Raw genomic sequence first — 21,943 nt, 5'->3', positions numbered from 1 at the left:
TCTCTGCAGGCGGAACGAGTGTATCCACATCACAAATCGCCATTTTCCTTTTACTCATACCAGGCATTTAATTTTTAATGACACCTTAAGGATCTGATCCCTGTTCCCAGTCTGTAGGGGGCCTTCCCTTCACAATTTCCATGTAAGGGCACCCACGCCACAAGTTAACAGCATCTCCAGAGCACATCTGAATAGCATGACACCCCCCAAATAATAACGGGAACTGTGCTTTTGTTAACAGTGCTGGGGAATGGCATCTCTGTGAAAGGGAAACTACAGTTCCCAGAATTCTTTGAGGGAGGGTAGTCATGTGCTTTAAACTTGCTTTAAATGTGTGATGTGGATCTGCCCATAGTTTGTTAATTTTAGACCCTTTATGGTCCTCCCTGGGGGTGGGGAGCAGGTGAAGATTATCTCTTTATAAATGGCCATGGGTAAAACGTCACTTACTCTAAAATAGAGTAAGCCAGCCCTGCTGCATTCATGCTCACAGCACTGTGGTCTAAACCACTGAGCCTCTTGGGCTTGCCGATCAGAAGGTTGGCGGTTTGAATCCCCATGATGGAGTAGCTCCTGTTGCTCTGTCCCAGCTCCTGCCAACCTAGCAGTTCTAAAGTACACCAGTGCAAGTAGATAAATAGGTAAAGCTGTGACAGGAAGGTAAATGGCATTTCCGTGCGCTCTGGTTTCCATTAAGGTGTTCCGTTGCACCAGAGGTGGTTTAGTCAAGCTGGCCCCATAACCCAGAAAGCTGCCTGTGGACAAACCTTTGGCCTGAAAGCATGATGAGTGCCACAACCCCATAGTCGCCTTTGACAGGACTTAACCGTCCATGGGTTCTTTACCTTTTCCTTTTCCTGTTGGAGGCAGTATGCCTCTGAATATCTGAACGGTCGCTGGGATTGGAGGGGGGGGAGAGCGTGATGTGAAACTCAAGACCTTCTTTGCAGATTTTCCGTGGGCTTCTGGTTTGCCACTGAGAGAAGAGGGTGATGGACTAGGCTGGACTTTGGCTTGGCTCAGCAGGGCTATTATTATTATTATTATTATTATTATTATTATTATTATTATTCCACCCATTTGACTGGATTGCCCCAGCCACTCTGGGCAGCTCCCAACAAAATATTAAAAACACGACAAAACACCAAACTTTCCTGTAAAACTGAAGTTCTTATCCCACCCTGGGGGCATCACCAAAAAAGAGGACCCATATTTGATTTTTAGATTTATATAAATCTGAAGATTTATATACATAGAGGCAATTTCAAAATTATCACTATCACTTAAAAATGAATACAACACACCCAATGCTTTTTGGGGTATTTTTTTTTTTTTAAAAAAGAGGTGCTGGTATTCCATTTTTGATGTGTGTGCCAGCACACAATGGCTGCCAAGGGCAACAAAGAAAGAGGTGATGGTCTTCTGTGCTGATTTGTACCACCACATAAAACCCCAAACACTGCATGAATTTCCCACAATATTGGGAAAGAAATGACCAAGTGTCTTGGGCGGCTGCTCAGTCTGCTGTCCAGGCACTAAGTGTTGATGGGCAATGTCAAAGTCCTGACTGCTCTCTCTTGTTGTGGTTCTTCTGCCTCTTTAGCATGGACAACTCTTCAGATAGAGAGAGGGCTCCTTCAAACAGAGATCTGCCCTTTCTAAAGTAAGACACAGAGCCACCCTATGTGTGTGTGTGTGTGTGTGTGTGTGTGTGTGTGTGTGTGTGTGTAGGGGGCGGTATTGACACCTGCCCCACAGTCTTGCCTTGATGGCACCACTGCAAGAAAGGTTCAGTCCTGCTTCTCCAAATGATTGAGAAGCGAGGATGTTTTCTTGTGAATGTCTTTCCTTCCAAAAATATGATGATGATGATTGCTTTATGCTCAACATTTGCTAATTCCTGCTCCTTTTCTTGCATTTCCTCTTGGACTTTCATTACTCATTTAAAATACGTTGTTAGCTGCTATCGCCACCACTGCTAGATGCTCTGCGACTTGCTTCCCTCTCTAGGAATTTCACCCATAAACTCTCACACAGCCCCTCCCCACCATTTGTAAGTGAGGGTGGACTTGGATGAATGCAAAGCGATGACAGAAGGCGAGTGTGTGGGGGAAAGGAGGAGGGGAAACTGGAGTTTGTATCTGTGTTGCTCAGTAATAACCTGCATACCACAAACATCTGGATTCTGTATAAATAAGGAGCTCCCATTTCCTTCTGAAACTCTGGGCAGGGGAGGGTTCCGGTCAAAGTCAGGCCAGAATGTTGTTGAAGCGTCGAAGACTCTCACCCAATCTCTTTCTCCTTTTCCACAGCTCTTTGTGTGGACTTTCTGAACAGCTCGAGTTCGGAGGACAATATCATGCCAGCTAATGCCACCTCTCCAGCCACTGAGTTCTGGGAGTATGTATTCAGATTTTTCTGATTCCTTCCCCTACCCTATAATTTAAAGGCAGGAGACTTTTGAATTTGGCCTCTGTAATGTTCCAGCAAAAGGAAGTTACAAGGAGCATGCACAGAAGACCCAGGCAAAGGGGAGCCTCATGAGTTTATTGACAGGGGCACTGAAAAAAATTCAGGGATTGGACAAGGATGTGAACATTTGTACGCCTCAAGTTCTGAGCAAGTTAAAAAGGCTAAATGTCCACTGTCCAAAGGAGGGGAAACCATGCAATGCGATGAGCGGGGAGGGGAAGTCTGTGGAAAGAGGGCGATGGCCATTGCTCAAGATAATAAGATAAATTGAAACCAAGTAGAAAGATCAAATGGTGGAAGATGAAGGAATGTCATTTAGCATCGGCAGAAAAGGAAACCGACTATATGGGGGTCTAAGTGAAAATAATCAGGAAGGGGCTGGAGTTGGCTAATAGTGAAATGTCAGGCTTGGGACATCACCCTGTATCTCATCTTTTAATCTGCACTGGCAGGAGGAGAGTCTTGGGAATAACGGATGGGATACATAATCTGGGCACCGTGAGGTGGGAACTGGCTCTCTGTCTCCTGCTGGCCTGGATCATCTGCTACTTCTGCATCTGGAAAGGAGTCAAGTCCACTGGCAAAGTAGGAGCAACCGTGTGCTTTTCACTTCCTAAAATATATTGATCTGACCTGTCAGGTTCCCTGTGTCAAAGGAGGAGCAGAAAGGAAGAGGGAGGAGACCCAAGGGTTTCTTTCTTTCTTTCTTTCTTTCTTTCTTTCTTTCTTTCTTTCTTTCTTTCTTTCTTTCTTTCTTCCTTCCTTCCTTCCTTCCTTCCTTCCTTCCTTCCTTCCTTCCTTCCCTCCTTCCCTCCTTCCTCTCTCTCTCTCTGATAATTTTTTATTAGTTTTCAATTACAATATCCAATAATAGCCTCATTATAACAATGCCAAATTATAATTCAATTACTAAAACCAAAGGTTCAGATGCCAAATTATGTAATTTAGGCGGCCCCCCGTGCTAGAATTGATGGTTTGATGATTTACTTTATTTCAGCGTTCCAAAATCTTATTAACTTCAATTACACTCCAGTCAAAATTGCAATCCCTTATACAACAACTGCAATATTAACAACTTCTATTCGTATAGACACATTAAATGATTTATAAATCAACAGGTGAAGCATTCAAACGATATCCTTGTTCTTCCTGTGTGTGGCAATTATTCTGTCCACGATGTTTCTTTCTGTCCCGGTTGTTGTTGTTCTCCTTTATGCCTTGGGTGGAGCTAATATCCCATTGTTGTTTCAGAAGTTCTCCATTGCTCTGTCCCGTGCTTGATTGTTCTGCAACTTCAACAGCAGCTGCAAAACCCACAGTGTCCCAGTAAATAACCTGTTTTCGCCATTTCCCCCCTCTCAGCCTGGGAAGGAGAGTGATCTGCAAATAACTCAGTAATGACCCGACCAACTCCTTGGCAAGCTCGCAGATTCCTTTCATCCCTCCGTTCAGCCGAAGATAAACTCGAGGGTCAATTTCAGGTAGCATCACCTGCCATGTGTGGTGATGTTATGGCAAGGTGTATTCCAGCATCCTTGGCTCACAGCATGCTCATGTTGGAGGCAGGGAAATGTGCAGTGCTCTGTCACCCAAGGATGCTGGGTAATTTCACACATAATATTAGTTCACATGTTATGCTAAGCCATGGTTTAGTGCAAATGTGTGGGCTCTGGAAGAGGAGATGGCAGGTGCTTTGCTTCTGCCTGGTGGTTCTGCTCCAGAGCTGAGCTAAGCCATGGGTTGGTTTAGAGTGTTGTCCGAACCCAGGCTTGTGATTTAGCTCTCTCTAGACTAACCAAGGTTTGTCCGATGGATTATGTCTTGTAATCTGAAACCATGAACTGTGATTAATGCCGTGCAGTGAAGCAATGCAGCTGAATGACTGAGGAAAAGCAAAGCAGCCACCTTCTCCTGATTCAGAAGCCTATGCACATTCACACTAAACCATGGCTTGGCTTAGCGTGATATGTGAACATAGTTACTTTGCTTGAGTTGATTGGCAGTTCTGACTGCCAATGAGACGTCCCTAAATGTCACCTGCTTTTAACAGCAGCAACAATAGTTCTTTTTTTTTTAAAGTTTTTGCTCAGCCCACGATAAAATAATCTGTTTTTAGTACTTTTAAAACGCCAATGAATTTAATGGTTTCATTGTTATAATATTCCCATAATATTGCTGTAACTGTCATACCTTTCTTCAGGGTTATGTATGTTTAAGTACCTAGTACTAACCTAATTATTTCTATATTCCCCCTGCATGGGTTGATTGTGTCTTGGATCTTAGTATTCCAGTATGTTGTAAATAAGCTCCACTTTTCTCCAATGTTGTTCTCAGATTACCTTCCTTCTCTAACCCTGATCACAGTCCTAAGTTCAGGAGGACTTTGTCTCTACATCTCCGTTCTGCTTGCCTGCAGGTGGTCTACTTCACTGCCACATTTCCTTACCTGATGTTGATTGTTCTGCTGGTTCGAGGAGTCACTCTTCCTGGTGCAACGGAAGGGATTCTGTTCTATTTGAAGCCAGACATTTCAAGGCTAGCAGATCCCCAGGTGAGTTTATGGATGATTCTGATCTGATGGGCTTGAATTTGGTGGCTAGAAATCACAAGGTCTGATTTTTCTCCTCCATAAATACCTGAAGAACCAAAGATCTAAGAACATGATTAAACCAGTAGAATAAAATGTCCATGCAAACATAAAATATTACATATAAAAGAGGATAGGGAAATCTGTCAGTTTCTCTCAGTTTCTCATTTCCCCCAATCTTAAATTCATATTTCTGCATCAGTTTGGATTTATTTTTATTTTTAAAAAAGAATCCTCATGGACAAAAATATCTAGGTCACACAGGGCAACCTTGCTCCCTCTAAAGCAGTTTTTAGCATTCCACCTTAAAGGCAGCATCCCTTTCTAAAGGGCAGCAGAAGTTTACTCTAGCACGAGGACTGCTGCTTGCCAGAATATTTTAAAATATGGATATGTTAGGCCATTGGCACTTAAGGCACAGCAAATGCGGCTGCTCCTATTAAATATTCAATACCTGACAGATGGCTTCACCGAGCCCTAAGTGAAAATGATTAAGAAAGAGAAAGATAATGTCTCTTCTAATTTACTGGGATCTGGCTTGAGTTTCTCATGGATAACGCCAGAATTTCCCCAGAGAGGCCAGAGTTTCTAGCCAAAGAAAAACCCCTGAAAAAAATCACATAGTTATCATCTCAACTGCAAGCAGTCAGGAATATTGGAAATATGGGAACTATTTCTGCATAGTTTGTGGTTCAACAATTATGAACAGGGTAGCTGGGTGCTTTATTTTTTTTTACAGTGGACAGTCCTCTATTTGAAAGGCTGTTGGGTCCAAGACTGGTTTAAAGATAACATTCAGACTGAGCAGTTACATTCAGACTGAGCAGGCAAAGAGGCCGCCATTTTCTCACTGAATTGAGATGTGTTGCATTGCTATTGAAATTATAGTAATTGGGTTGTGATCAACTAAGTCCTACTCAGAGTAGACCCACTGAAATAAATGCACCTAAGTGATTCAGGGCAATTGATTTCAATGGTTCTACTCTGAGTAGGACCAGCAAATATTATGCAAATATTATGAAATTCTTCTGCACTACTATTTTTTTTGGGGGGGGGGGATGGATTTCCTCTATTTTGATGGTTCACAAATGCGATGCTCCTTTGTGATTATACCTGCTGGTACAGAGTACCATCCACTTTTGTAGCCTTTTACTGTGTAGGTACCCACAGCACTTGGATCAAGATATGAGCACTGGCATCTCATTATTTTTTACCAAAAAATAATAATAATCACTGTACAGTACAAGTGGCTACTCTAAATATGAAACTAGTGATGGCCTGTCCATTCCTGCTACAGGTTTATGCCCCATTGCTATTTTTTTTAAAAAGATGGTGTTTTGTGCCCTTTGTTTCTAAAGACATTTCTACCATGCTTTTTGGTCACACAGGCTACCCATACATTGCTTACATGTTGGGTGGTGATGGTGTGAGAATTGTCTGTAGCTCTCCTGTTGGCGCCATGGTCACATGACTGCTTGATCCCATGCAGATAATCAGTCGCATTGCCAAGGTTGGGCAGGCAGCTCCACCCGACCCCACATGCCACTGCTGTTAACTTATATCTTTAGCAATAGAAAATAAACAATAATAAAACCAAGGCAAGCTGAAAATACAACCCAGAAAGCAGATTAAACAGATAGTTTCAGCAGCCAAGAAATGAACGGAGAGCACAAGCAACCAAATAATGCTCGAAGCCAGGCAGTCAACAAATCAGTAAATGGGCACAACTAAAACATAAATATATCAGACATGCTTCATAAATATGGTAGTATTAGCAATTGTAGCGATTATTAGCCAGCAATGCAAAACATTTCGTAGAAACAGACTGCAGCTGGCATCATTTAGGGCCCTGACCTCCTAGGCCAAGTGGAAATGAATGAGACAGAATATAAGGGACCAACCCTTTCAAGACTCAAGGGTTCCCATTTTAGTACCAACCTATATACCTTCCTTCAGGGTTATGTATGTTTAAGTACCTAGTACTAACCTTATTAGGGATGTGGGTGGCGCTGTGGGTTAAACCACAGAGCCTAGGACTTGCCGATCAGAAGGTCGGTGGTTCAAATCCCTGCGATGGGGTGAGCTCCCGTTGCTCGGCCCCTGCTCCTGCCAACCTAGCAGTTTGAAAGCACGTCAAAGTTCAAGTAGATAAATAGGTACCGCTCCTGCGGGAAGGTAAATGGCGTTTCTGTGTGCTGCTCTGGTTCGCCAGAAGCGGCTTAGTCATGCTGGCCACATGACCCAGAAGCTGTATGCTGGCTCCCTCAGCCAGTAAAGCGAGATGAGCGCCGCAACCCCAGAGTCGGCCATGACTGGACCTAATGGTCAGGGGTGCCTTTACCTTTACCTTTATATAACTCACATTTCTTGAACGGCTTAGTTGTTGAACAAGTTGGCTCCTGAATGCTGCAAACCCAGAAGTAAGTGCCCCAGTTTGCGAACGATTTTCGGAAGCTGAACGTCCGACGCAGCTTCCGCTTAAGTGCAGGAAGTTCCTGCAGCCAATTGGAAGCTGTGCCTTGGTTTTTGAATGGTTTCGGGAGTCGAACAGACTTATGGAATGGATTAAGTCAGAGAACCAAAATACCACTGTAAATGAAAAACAGTTATCCTCTGAATTTTTCACTTCCCTGAAGTTTGCAATAGTGTTCTCAACCACAAAGTGTGCCCTAAAGTACATATATTAATGAAAATAAAGCACACATACACACTACATTGCATTAGAGGAGGAAGTTTCCAGAAATGCATATATTGTGCAAAATTGTATACAAAAAAATCACATATTAGGAGAATTCTGCACACAAATGCGCATGAATTTTCTTGTGAATGTTTTGTAGGAAAATGTGCAAATGCAGAAATGGAGTAAACCAAGCATAAAGTAGGGAAGAGAACAAAGTGAGAGAAACAGAAGTTGAGAGATTCCTCCGTCCCGATGCTCAGCTAAGTGTATAGCATGGTGGAAATGACAGGTGCTGCATCTTCATCTTTAGTCATCTCATTTATATACCGCTTTATATATATATATTTTAAAAAACCCTTAAACCATCAAATAAAACAACCCAGAATAAAACATTACCAAAGAAAGTCAGATATAAAGTGTACATTCAAAGCAGCATAATAAACAGGAAACTAAAATATATCTTAAAGATTTCAAAATAAAACATTACAAAGGTCAAGAATGCACATTTAACACAAGAAAGTTAATAGGGCTTCTCCTACTCTCTTGCAAAAGCAGCAACTGTCACATGGGCATAAAAGACGTCACCTAAGCACGGCAGTTGACACAGATGCAGGATTTGTGCCTGGCATCTCAAACGATGCCCTGTCTGCCAGACTGTGATTGTTTGCTTTCTGAATCTAGACATGATTCCCCTTTGCTTTTGCTCTAGGTATGGATGGACGCAGGCACTCAGATCTTCTTCTCTTATGCCATCTGCCAGGGGTGCCTCATAGCTTTGGGCAGCTACAACAAGTACAACAACAATTGCTACAGGTAAGGAGATGTTCCCCAAAAAATCTCAGCTACTTTGACAAAAAGAAAACAAACAAAAAACTCAAAAACTTTGTCCAGATTTTCACTTTGGGGAATATTGCAACCCGACTCAGCTGTGCTTCACTGTGATCAGACTCCCTTGGGATTCTGCAGCAAGCAGTTCCAAATTCTGTGACTGGAGTAGAATTTTCCACCCTATCAAGGTTTGGGACATGGATTTTCCTCTACTCATGATGCTTCCTTTTGAGTTGTCCAAATTATTTCATCGCACCCCACCCCCAATATGTTCATCATGATTCAACCAATCTCAGACTTGTGAGCCACTTGGAGAATACCCTCCCCATAAAAGTCCACTTGGTGCCAATACACGTATCATTTGGATGCCAATTAAAGGCTTGTCTCTTTGCCTTTGCAGTAGTTACTTTATCATTTAGTTGATGGCAGGTTAGCTGGTTCTCTTGTTTTAGCCGCTCTTATTGTTTATTGATGATTTATTATTGTGCCTTATATGATTTTATACCTTCTCTGTTTTGTACTGAGCCCTGGGATCCACTGAGGTGAAGGGCAGACTAGAAAGGCTCTTCATAAGTAACGTAAATAAAGTAGTGACCTAGATTAATTTTGTGAGGACATTCAGCTAACAATGATTTAGTGGTTGCTTTTGGGGTGTGGGTTTTTTTGGACTGATGGCCTGTGTGTGTGTGTGTGTGTGTGTGAGAGAGAGAGAGAGAGAGAGAGAGAGAGAGAGAGAGAGAGAGAGAACACACACATACGCCATATATGAAGTCATAACACTTTTGACTATGACGAGACTAGGAAGCATACTCCGCGCTCCTCAGCAAAGGTCTCTTGGAGACCTATCAGGAGATGTGAGGGCTTGAATGTAAGATCTTCTGCCTTGCAAACTGTTTGCTCTGCTAATGAGTACTGGTAGGTCCAGTGCTCAAATTCTGGGATAAAAGGTGGAGGGGGAGCTTTAATTTAATTGAATGCACAAGCCCCACCTCCAGCCTGGTGGTGCAAAGGACATGAGCACCCTCCAGTTGTAACCCACTCACCTTTGTTTTGCCCCGGCAGGGATTGCTTTATGCTCTGCTTCCTGAATAGTGCCACCAGTTTTGTGGCTGGCTTTGCCATCTTCTCTGTGTTGGGCTTCATGGCGCACGAACAGGGTGTGCCCGTCTCATATGTGGCTGAATCAGGTGAGCATGCAGGGACTGCAACAAAGAGACGGGTGAAATATAAAGCATGGGTTGGGGTCTTAAGAATGGAACTATGAACAGGAAGCTGCCATATACTGAGCCCATTGGTCATCAGTATTGTCCACTATGACCACGAGTGGCTCTCTAGGACTTCAGGCAGGGGGCATTCCCAACCCTACCTTGAAATACTGGGGTTTGAACCCAGGACCTTTTGCATGCAAAGCAGATGTTCTACCACTGAGCTATGACCCTTCCCAAGCCTGAAGAGACACAGAAAAGTTATCAGGACTACGGGCGGAAAATATTTTTTATTGCCTCTAAAACTGTTGATGTTCTGAGTTTGTTCTTTGGCCAGAACCAGCTGACATTACATATCAGGACATAAACAGAGTGGAATAATGCATATCTTCATGCCACTTGTAAGAGCCAAGATTGCATTCACCCCCAGCAAAAATTCCTAGAACATGTGATCCATTCTGTATTATTGTGCAATACCTGGCTTTTCATATAGTGGCTCAGTTAGGGATCATTATGAGAGCTAGTTCAATCCACTGACTGAGACCATCAAGACAATGGGAAGACCCCACTCAACCAGGGAACTCTAAACCTAACCTACTTGGTGGGGTTGTTATGAAGGTAAAATAGATGTGGGGAGGAATAATAGACCCCCACCCTGATGGATGGACTGAGCATGTTTAGAGGGTGTGGAATCCAGACTTACTGTTGGGAATGAGAGGGCCAGAATTGAGTGGATGGGTTTCCAGAACCTGGAAGCTTTTGTTGTAGGTCCCACTACGACACTAAAGGAGGTTTAAAAAAAATTGCTAAAAAGGCCAGCATAAAATATTAGATTGAGCATCTGGTTAGAAAGATAAAGGGCACTGGGTTGTATCCAATAAATTATATCCCGAGTAGACCCATTGAGTTCAATGGACTTGACTAACTTGAGTCCATTGGTGTGAATAGGTCTACTATGAGTATGACTTGGTTTGATGCAACTGTTTGGGTAGAATTCTGTGTAGCACGAAGGAGATTGTTCTATCAGCACAACCATTATATGCTTGTCTGATGGAAGAATATCTCCTTTCCTCCCACCTGTTCACTGTTCTGGGATTTTGCCAAATCCTCCAGAGCAGATTTGGGGGATGCACAGGGTGAATGAGGGGAGGGAGCAGAAAGTCCTGTTCTGCTAGTGGAAGTCCTTGCACCAACTTCTGACAGCTGAATGGGGTAGTTGAATCTGGCCCTTTCCCTCCACCTTGTTGTACATGGAAATACACCTCATGATAGATGTAGATGTGTCTATATCAACCCAGTTTATCTATTGGGTTAGTGAAACATCAGTTCACCTGTTTCTGCTCAATTGGTAGGTCCTGGATTAGCATTTATCGCCTACCCAAAAGCTGTCACCATGATGCCTGTGTCTCAGATCTGGGCCTGCTTGTTCTTCCTTATGCTGATCTTCTTGGGACTGGACAGTCAAGTATGGAAAAATATTTATCATTTTCCTGAGTTTGGGGGTGGTATGATTGTAATAGTATCTTGCAGGGGGGAAACCTACTAAATGGTATTTGGAAAAAAGGAGTGACACTAATAAATGATAAGCATTAATTTGTTGTATAGATTGGTGAAAAGATGTGGGAAGCTCTTCACCTCGACCTGCATCGAATGTGCATTATTAATTAATTAACTGATTAATTAATTAAATTTTTATACTTCCCTTCATCCAAAGATCACAGGGAAGTTCACAACATAAAAATACATAATACATAATAAAACAAAACAAACCACCACCAATAACCCCCTCACACAAACACATTTAAATGGCCGCAGAATGTTAATCAGCCAAAGACCTTGTTATAGAGAAATGTTTTTGCCTGGAGCCTAAAGACAGGTAATGAAGGTGCCAGGTGAGCCGTCACGATCCACAGATTTTGCTAACACAAATGCAAACTTCCTTCTTGTTGCATCCATTTCCCCCACCCACCCACCTTTTTGGTTTCCCAAATGAAACGTCATTTCTCAAGCTGCTTACATGGTTAAATATTATGAGGTGGGGAGAGATGATGATGATGATGATGATGATTATTTCCCTGGCTGGTTTCCCCAGCCACTCTGGGCGGCTTCCAACAAAAGATTAAAAAATGCATTAAAACATCAGTCATTAAAAACTTCCCTAAACAGGGCTGCCTTTGGATGTCTTCTAAATGTCAGATAGTTGTTTATTTCTTTGACATCTGGTGGGAGGGCATTCCACAAGGCGGGCGCCACTACCGAGAAGGCCCTATGCCTGGTTCCCTGTAACTTCGCTTTTCGCAGTGAGGGAACCACCAGAAGGCCCTCAGCGCTGGACCTCAGTGTCCAGGCCGAACGATGGGGGTGGAGACTCTCCTTCAGGTATACTGAGCCGAGGCCGTTTAGGGCTTTAAAGGTCAGCAGCAACACTTTGAATTGTGCTCGGAAACGTACTGGGAGCCAATGTAGGTCTTTCAAGACCGGTGTTATGTGGTCTCGGCGGCTGCTCCCAGTCACCAGTCTAGAGAAGAAAAAGCAGCTGAATTGGCTAACTATGGATATACTAACACGCATCCATTACAGTGCATGCTGGCCACTATTTATAGATCTACACACACACACACACACGCACACACAGTCTTTCTAGGGTCTTGCATGGAGGTATCTTCTGAGCCTTTTAACTGGAGCTGCCAAGAATTAACCATGGGTCTTCTGCATGCAGAAAAAATGTTCTCCCATCGCTGAGTTACAAACCCTCCCCAGGGGCAAGGGGAAGTTTTGGCTTCCAGCTACTTTGACTTGTGCCAAGGCAGTCATGCACACACCCACATGGAAGGATTCAGGCCACGTGAGGCATGCCATTGCAAACACTGTGTGTGGCAGGGTGGGGTTGGTTTCCAGCAGTGTATCTCAAGTCCAGTCCTGCATGTGCTGAGAGATGTGCGTGACCGGGTTATGGCTACAAGAAGTTATGACTAAGAGCAGGCATAGGCAAACTCTGGCCCTCCAGATGTTTGGGACTACAATTCCCATCATCCCTGACCACTGGTCCTGTTAAGCTAGGGAAGATGGGAATTGTAGTCCCAAACATCTGGAGGGTCGGAGTTTGCCTGTGCCTGGCTAAGAGTGAACACTGACAAGGAAATTGGAGGAGAGGGAGGACCGAGGAAGGGGAGCTCTGGAACATGGTATTTCCTGATATTACTATTTCTTCCATAGTTTGTCTGTGTCGAGAGCCTGGTGACAGCCATTGTTGACTTGTTCCCGGACATCTTCCGTAAGAAAGGTCGTCGGGAGATGCTGATCCTGGGCATTGCAGTGATCTGCTACTTGATTGGCTTGCTACTGGTCACTGAAGTAAGAAGCAGAGTTCAGTGGAGGGCAGAAGAGGCATTTGGAAATAACACCTGCCCTATCAACCACAAAATGGCATACAATCACTATTATCCAGCACTCTAAGCTCACATAAATGGTTAGAAGAAGCTGCAATGCGATTTGCATTTCCATATGCTATACAGTTGTACCTTGGAAGTTGAACAGAATGTGTTCCGGGAGTCTGGTTGACTTCCAAAACGTTCAAAAACTGAAGTGCAGCTTCTGATTGGCTGCAGGAAGCTCCTGAAGCCAATTGGAAGCCGTGGAAGCCTCACTGGATGTTTGGCTTCCAAAAATCGTCCCAAAACTGGAACACTCAAGGTTTTGATTGTTCAGGAGCCGATTTGTTCAGGAGCCAAGGCATTTGAGATCCAAGGTATGACTGTATATGTCCTTTCCCCCAGGGACAGTCCATGTATTTTGGTGCCTGACCCAAATAAATCACTACCCCTCTTTTCTTCCTTGTTTTGTCTCTGGGGTGCCTTTTGAACCAGGGGTGGAGAACTATTTTCAGCCTGAGAGCTGTGTTCCTTCATAGGTCATCTTCTGGAGGCAAAAGTGGGTGGAACAACAAATACGATTATTATCTTTGTACATTAGGCTACATATCCGGCCACACTGAAGTTATTGGTTTCTACATGCAAAGCCATCCTCCACCCAGGCAAGCAATCAAAAAAGCCCCCAAAGGCTCCATTCATTGTGAGAGGAGAGGCTGGGGGCCTTGGTGAAGGTTTGAGAGTGCTTTGATGCCAATGGGTGTCACACAAGGCACCCCAGAGGCAAGTGTCCCCATTTCCATCTGTGAAATGATGGAGAATGTGAGGCACATCGGTACTATGTGAGGATTCAGTCTGTGCACCAAGCCCCCAAATGGCCCACCTTAGAGAACATACATCTACCATCTGTGCAAAGAACCCAGAGCTGGCACCAAAGGTCAGCATGGTCAGGCATGTTCTCAGCAGCAGAAGAGCGTAGGAGTCCCGTTCCATTTCCTCTTTCAGGCCTCTATTCCAAGGAGTATTGGGAACTTGCGCCAGAGGCACTTGGATCATTGCATTTTCCAGGTGGATCAAGTCCCTCTGCCTTGTGGAATTGCAAAAATGTGTAGGCATTCTGTGGAATGTAGGAAATGAGAAGGGCTGTGATCCTCTTTCACTAAGACCTGTAATCCAGGAAGGGGGAACCTGGTGCTCTCCAATTGTTGCTGGACGACAACTCCCAGCATCCTTAAGCACTGGCCATGTGGGCTGGGGCTGATGGGAGCTGGAGTCCACCAACATCTGTGTCAAGGCATTTTGACAACACCCTCCCACAGTGAAGAGGCATTTAGATGGGTTTGCTTGACAGATTTTTTTTTTAATAGCAAGGTGAGTTCTTCTGTGCCTCTTAACACCATACTAATATAGCTCACTGCTTTGTTGGCTTCTTCAGCCATTTTGCTCTAGTTGTTTGCAAATGGGCTTCCTTTCCCCCTTTGTGCCTCTTGCAGGGTGGAATGTACATCTTCCAGCTGTTTGATTATTACGCAGCCAGTGGGACATGCCTGCTTTTCCTCGCTATCTTCGAAGTCGTCTGCATTGGTTGGGTTTATGGTATGTAGAAGTTCTCAGATTGGGGAGAAATTTGGTTCGTGTTCACATTTTAAGGCATATAGCCACAATTTGCACTTCCTGAAATGATGTGTGAATGGAGACGCAACTGTCCTTTGAAAATCACCAGTGAATTTTGCAATACACTTTTCCAACCCCGAAATGTGCACAATGACCGCTCCCCGCTTAAAACGGGGGGCGCCCTTTGCGTGGACGCGTGCAGCCCCTAGATCTGGAGCTGCTCCAACAGCATAGGCTTGGCCTTGCCTTCCCTCAGGTGGGATACCTGGAGGTCTCCGCCTACCTCAGTCATTTGCCCAATCCCACCTGGGGGAAGCGTTGCCAAGGAGACCAAGCCAGGTAGGGGAGGGACTACCTGCCCATGTCTTAGTGAAAACAAGGAGTGAAACTACAAGGATCTTTCCCTCCAGTCAGTAAGGAGAGGGGAGGGGGAAGTTTAAACTTTCTCTTCTCCTGATCTCTCCTCTGCCAATTAGCAGGAAACAGCTCAGCAGCAGAGAACAGGGTGCAAGGCTGAGTCTGTCTCCTGAGCTGTCCATGCCAGGAAGAGAGCAAACCTTTAAAAATAATAATAATAATAATTTTTATTAGTTTTCAATTACAATCCAATAATAGCCTCATTATAACAATGCTAATGTATAATGTGATTATTAATACCAATGGTTTGAGTACTGAATTATATAATTTAGATAAAGTGGCCCCCTGCATGCTAGAATTGATGGCTTGATTATTTGCTTTATTTCTGCATTCCAAAATCTTATTAATTTCCATAACCTTCCAGTCATAATAATAATCCTTTATACAACAACTGCAATATTAATAACTTCGATTCATGTTGACACATTAAATGATTTCTAAAACTACAAGTGAGGAACTCAAGCTATATCCTTGTTCTTTCAGTGTGTGTGGAGGTTATTCTGTCCATTGTGTTTCTTCCAGTCCTTGTAAGATGTTACATCTTTCTATCCCCCGGCTGCTGCTTCCACACCCCAATCCCAAGGTGTGCCCCTCGGGGCAGGTAGTTATCCCATTCTTGACCTGCATGACAACTGTATTTCTCAACACATGCTTATCTCATTCGTGTGACATATTTAGGTGTACATCTAAAATAGGTTTATTTGCTTTTCCTGCTGGTTAATTTCAAAATTTGACTGGTGTGCTCTCTTGTTATACCAGTTGCCCATCCTGAACTATCCCAGTGTCAACATCCCAGCAACTCCTTCTGCAAACGAGGGACTTGTTGGAAGACTAATAATAATAATAATAATTTATTTATACCCCACCCATCTGGTTGGGCCTCCCAGCCACTCTGGGCGGCTTCCAACAGAATTTTAAAATACAACAACCTATTAAACATTAAAAGCTTCCTTAAACAGGGTGCCTTCAGATGTTTTCTAAAAGTCTGGTAGTTGTTTTTCTCTTTGACATCTGGTGGGAGGGCGTTCCACAGGGTGGGTGCCACTACCGAGAAGGCCCTCTGCCTGGTACCCTGTAACTTGGCTTCTTGCAGTAGGGGAACTGCCAGAAGGCCCTTGGCGCTGGACCTCAGTGTCCGGGTAAAATGATGGGGTTGGAGACGCTCCTTCAGATATACTGGACTCATAGTTCTTTTGGTGACAGAACGCTATTTCTGGAAAGGCTTAGGAAGGATCCCCTGACTTCCTGTGTGCAAGCTCACATGCCTAATTATATGCGCTCTATTCTAAGTCTCTTTCCTCCCCCATCCCAAAACCTCACTCCATGTTGGCATGAAATACCATGTAGGCAAACGGGCAACTTGTGCCCAGGGATTGTTGCTCCTCTTGCCCTCTCTCCTCCCGAGGATATGTAGTTTGGCAGCCCAGTTCTGCTTTGCTTATGCTGCAAAGGTTTACAGCAAACATCATAAATAAAGACACATGTTTCAGACTTGCCTGTTGGCAGCCATGATGGTGCCACCCACACAGCCTGGCAGCTTTCCCCCTGCCTGTCAAGCAGACATCGTGACAAAGATTTGAGGATTTCCTGCATATGGCTTTATTTCTGTGAAAGGAGTATGCCATTTCCAGCCAACTTTTGGTTGCTGTTGCGCTCTCTCTCTCTCTCTCTCTCTCTCTCTCTCTCTCTCACACACACACACACACACACACACACACACACACACCATGCATGTTTTAAAAAGATTGGAATAATAACACAGCCCAGGGAGCATTTTCTGAACGGCGCCAGTGTATATGACCCCAAGATTACTTGTTCAGAAAGAGATCTTTTCCTGTTGGAGAAGAAATTGGGTTAAAGCTGTTGGAATCTTAGATAACCAGGTTTGGCCCTGGGTGAAAGAATGCTCAGGGCAATTTTCTGAGTGGCCTTGAAATGAATCCGTGGCCTGTCTCTAATAATTTCCAATAAGTGTATCTTTCTTGCACAAGCACACAGACAAATTTGGATAGGCCGAGTTGGTGTGGCAAAGAGTGCAAGCTGTGAAATGGGATATTCCCACCCCTTTCAGATCCTACCCAGTTGCAAACTTGCAAGATCGCATTAAGATTAAGGAAATATGCTGTTCCCTCAGCTTTTCTCTGCACTATTCAGAGTGAGTGGGTAATAATATTGCTGGCTTTTGATTCAGAACTGTTATAAAGGATTCTGCAATAATAGGTGGGGAGGGTGTGTGCTCAGAATGCTTGAGACGTGCTATTAAAATGCTAAGTATGGTTATTTAGGCATTGCAAGTTGGACACCTATGCCAGGTAACTGACCAGGAGCAGCCTGAAGACATATTATGGTACAGAGGTGGAGCACTGACCACTTCTTGGGGCATTGGGAGCACCTTGTTGTGTGGTAGCTGCTGGGATGACCGGGGACAAAGAAGCTCTTTGAGGCAGGGTTCATACTGCTTCCACGGACTGCTGCTTTGTGACCGTATTTCAGCTTGTGTGCTTTAGGTTGTCCAGGATAACAGCAAACACCTCCATTTACTTAAACAAAGCTCTCCCTAAGGAGTTATTCAAGGCCCTTCTCTACGGCAGTGTACATAATCCTTTTGAATAGATGACCGGGGGGTGGGGAGGCTGAGCCACATCCTTCTTCCAGCTTCCACTTTTGCCAGAAAGCAGCGCAGGCTGACTGAACTGATGACTCCTTAAGCCTGATTAATTTTTTTTCATCATCATTTTGAAATATAGAGCATGCCAACCTCCCCGTTCAAGGACTCAGTAAATCCATTCGTGTCAGGTTCCATTGCTTTCTACTATGTCACCCCTTGCCTTTGATGGGTTGGGCTGAAACCTTTGCAGAGTAGCATTTCTGCAAGGAGGCAGATGAGTAAATAAAGCTTTAACAATGCTACCATAGTCATAGAATCATAGAATTGCAGAGTTGGAAGGGACCACGGGGGTCATCTAGTCCAACCCCCTGCAATGCAGGAAGCTTTTGCCTAACATGGGACTCAAACCCACTATCCTGAGATTAAGAGTCTCATGCTCTACCAGCTGAACAGTGTTGGTGAATATGTCCCAAATTGCTGCTGTTACTCACTTTTTGCTTTTCCAAAATGTTTCCTTTTCTCTTCCCACCCACTAGATTATCATTCCCCTCCACTAGCAAAATGTCTGCTTTTTTTTAATAAAAAGTTGTATCTCAGTATCTCATAATAAGTCATCCTTGACTTCTGATGTTGCTTGCATCCCAATTCACTAATCTTCCCTGATGTCACAGCAGGCATATGTGCATTGGGGTGTGGGGAAGGTTTCATAGTGACTTGCCAGTGGTTTACTTGCTGTGATTCACAGAGAGACTGAGCCACTTGGGATCAGGCACTTGGACCTTTGACTCTGAATCCCAGCTCCAGAAGTAACTTTTTAATTAAATGCAACTCTTTCATTTCTGTCTAAATGCTATGGGCTTTGGAATATGATTCCTTGTTTGCTCAGTCAGAGCCTGAAGATGAAAACAGAGCAATGGAACTTGCTGCTTGTTTGACTCCGAAATTTAAAAACTAGCATCAACTTCAACGGTGCTACAAGCAGGACAGGTTATGGCTAATATTTTGTGATACTCCATTTCAAATGTCCACAGAGCAGGGAGCAGGCCTGAGCCTACAGTTCCAGTTCCTGACCCCCACACATTCATCCATAGATCTGAATAAAGTACCGCTGGGTCAAAGTATCACCCACAAATCTGGTGTAAAATGTGGAGGATTGGGTTTTTGTTGGGAGTGAAATGCACCAGTGTACCATGGGCAAGGTTGGGTTGTGGTGGCTCAGTGACTGCCCCAGGATTGTAGAGATGAATAGAGCCATACTCTGGTCTCTGTCACTAGCCAGGCCACCAAGATTGACTGGGACCCAGCACCCCTGCTTCCTCTTCTAACTACGGTACATTTCCTCCTCTTTTCTGTAATATCTATTAGACTGTGATCTTTAAGGGAAACATGCCTTATCTTTTTATATATGTACAGCCCTTAGAAAACATTAGGTGCCCTATAAGTGAAGAATATTAATAATATTAATAATAATAATGCCCGCAGCACAGAAAGACTTCTAGTGCTATGCTCCAGCCTAGCACCATAAATTTGGGCAAGTATCCCTGCATTGTCCAGATGGTTGGGCAATGCTTGCTGTCACTGGTAGAGAGTGAGCATTGTACAATCACCTAGGCAACAGAGGGCCATTTTGTCTCCTCATGTTACTGCCCCAGAAGCTAGGCAAGCATCCCTGGGTTGCCTAGGCAACTGTGCAATGCTCACTCTCTTCTGGCAAGAAGGACCAGTGCACAGTTTTTTAGGCAATGCAGGGATGCCTAATGTCCAGAGCCATGGGAGGTGGAGACTCAAAGTGGAAGCAGGCAGTGACTGGTGCTAGTGAAATGTGGGCAGGTAAGAACAGGACCTTGGACAGCTCTGAAAGCCAGTAGCAACTGTAGATGTTGCCTCTGCAGGGAGTTGGTGCCACACAAAGCCTTATGTAAGCAGAAAAAACCTGGAGTGTGGTAGGCCTTGCCTTGCAGGAGTTGTTAAAGGGGAATCACCTCATTCTGTAGTCCTCAAGGCAGCGGAGACAGAGGTACTGTAAAGGACTCATCCCCTGAGTCAGAGAATGCTGGCAGGGCTGTGGCTTCTGGCTGGGAGTGTCCTGAACAAGATACTGGCAGATCTTCCCCACATCCATGAAGGAAGCAGTCTGTCATACCCTACAACAACCTTGTCCAAGAAATATGGCCCTCTTGCTGAGAGTGGCCAAACTCTGGTTTGAAGGCTTTCTTTTGGGTTAAAAAGGATGAGGGGAATCATTGGCCATCTCATAACACCCCACCTTGACAGTTCTTAGAATTTCACCCTACCTCTAAAGATTAATCCTATCTTCAGAGGGTGTCGTTCTCCCCCAGCCAAGCTTATAAAAATCACCAGAACCAGCACTCCTTATGACTAAACAGATAAGACACCACTAAAACTGACCAACTGTATAAGAACAACAACTGCTATTTTTATGGAACATAAAACAGCATTATGCCTAAAGATGAAAAAGAACAATAAAACATTTAAACTCTGAAGATAAGATACGAGAAGACAATAAATAAAATGCCTTGTAAATCACCAAAAAGGTTTACTTCTAACAGAACTTTGTTTGCATTCCAAAGCACTATAGAAGTTTTCAGGTTTCCCTTCAATTCATTAAAAAATGGTCTAACAACAATAACAATAATTTTATTATTTATAACCTGCCCATCTGGCTGGGTTGCCCCGGTCACTCTGGGAGGCTTCCAACACATATAAAAACATAATGATATGAATACACCATTTAATCTTATTCATAACAGCAAGATCTTCTTAGTTTACTTCATCCCTGGTAATGAAGTGAAGTTGCTAGAACAGGGATAGAATCATAGAATCATAGAATCATAGAGTTGGAAGAGACCACAAGGGCCATCGAGTCCAACCCCCTGCCAAGCAGGAAACACCATCAGAGCACTCCTGACATATGGTTGTCAAGCCTCTGCTTAAAGACCTCCAAAGAAGGAGACTCCACCACACGCCTTGGCAGCAAATTCCACTGTCGAACAGCTCTTACTGTCAGGAAGTTCTTCCTAATGTTTAGGTGGAATCTTCTTTCTTGTAGTTTGGATCCATTGCTCCATGTCTGCTTCTCTGGAGCAGCAGAAAACAACCTTTCTCCCTCCTCTATATGACATCCTTTTATATATTTGAACATGGCTATCATATCACCCCTTAACCTCCTCTTCTCCAGGCTGAGGATGAGGAGTTTGTGGCCCTCTGAACAAGGTGGGGAGTCCCATCTTGCCCCAGCAAGCGAGACCCATTATCAGGGATGATGGGAGTTAGTGTTCAACAGCATCTGGAGGTGGTCCCCATCCCTGGGTTAGTGATATAGGAAACCCAGCTTCAAAACCCCAGTCGGCCCTGAAGTTGACAAAATGGTCTCCTGATATGGTTGTTGTTTGGTTGCCCAGATCTATTTGGAGAAAAGAGGGAATGGAAACATACAAATAAACTACAAAGTTGATGATTGTCTGGATGTGTGTGTGTGTGTATAAAATCAAGTTAATCTGTGTTCATAATATTATGGATTTATGTTGATTTTTTAAAAACCACCCTTCTCTTTCTTTGTGGGCATCAAGGAGCAGACCGTTTCTATGACAACATTGAGGATATGATTGGCTACCGACCATGGCCCTTGGTTAAAGTGTGCTGGCTCTTTCTCACACCTGGAGTTTGTCTGGTAGGTAGACTGAATCTTTTGTGCCATGTTTTAGGTCATTAATGCATCTCTGAATGAGGATGAAACATTGAACCTTCTATGAGGATTGCAGTAAAGAACTTCTTGTTCTTCTGTTGCAGTGTTGCTGAAGTAACAATGGAGTTCAGAATACTAATAACAGAATAAAACTTCAAACATTAAAAACTACCCTAAACATGGCTGCCTTCAGATGTCTTCTAAAAGTCAGATAGTTGTTTATTTCCTTGACATCTGATGGAAGGGCGTTCCACAGGGCGGGCACCATTACAGAGAAGGCCCTCTGCCTGGTTCCCTGTAACCTCACTTCTCACAGTGAGGGAACCGCTAGAAGGCCCCCATTACCCCTGCTTATTGGCCATACTAGCTGGGAATTATAGTCCACACCATCTGGAGGGCGCCAGGTCAGGAAGGGCAGCCCAAGAGGATCTTCACAACCACCTCTCCATGGGCTACCA

The 21,943-nt window shown here is 44.0% G+C and overlaps 1 protein-coding gene across 4 annotated transcripts in view; it reads left to right on the top strand.

The window, feature by feature from the left end:
* Nucleotides 1-21,943, top strand: part of LOC114605349 (sodium- and chloride-dependent betaine transporter-like) — a 47,755-nt gene that overhangs the window by 13,354 nt on the left and 12,458 nt on the right. For 3 of the 4 annotated variants that reach the window (XM_077935129.1, XM_028746521.2, XM_077935128.1), the window contains exons 5-13: nt 2,313-2,400; nt 2,925-3,057; nt 4,889-5,023; nt 8,449-8,552; nt 9,630-9,754; nt 11,125-11,237; nt 12,989-13,126; nt 14,634-14,736; nt 21,370-21,470. In XM_077935129.1, coding sequence (XP_077791255.1) covers nt 2,313-2,400; nt 2,925-3,057; nt 4,889-5,023; nt 8,449-8,552; nt 9,630-9,754; nt 11,125-11,237; nt 12,989-13,126; nt 14,634-14,736; nt 21,370-21,470 — 1,040 coding nt within the window. Of the gene's footprint in view, nt 1-2,312; nt 2,401-2,924; nt 3,058-4,888; nt 5,024-8,448; nt 8,553-9,629; nt 9,755-11,124; nt 11,238-12,988; nt 13,127-14,633; nt 14,737-15,654; nt 16,004-21,369; nt 21,471-21,943 lie in introns of those variants that run through there. The other variant, XM_077935130.1, reaches the window with a different exon arrangement.

This window comes from Podarcis muralis, chromosome 10, assembly GCF_964188315.1.
Source record: "Podarcis muralis chromosome 10, rPodMur119.hap1.1, whole genome shotgun sequence".
Taxonomy (NCBI): domain Eukaryota; kingdom Metazoa; phylum Chordata; class Lepidosauria; order Squamata; family Lacertidae; genus Podarcis; species Podarcis muralis.
Note: the sequence above shows the minus strand (reverse complement) of the source record. Positions and strands in the feature narration are given on the sequence as shown.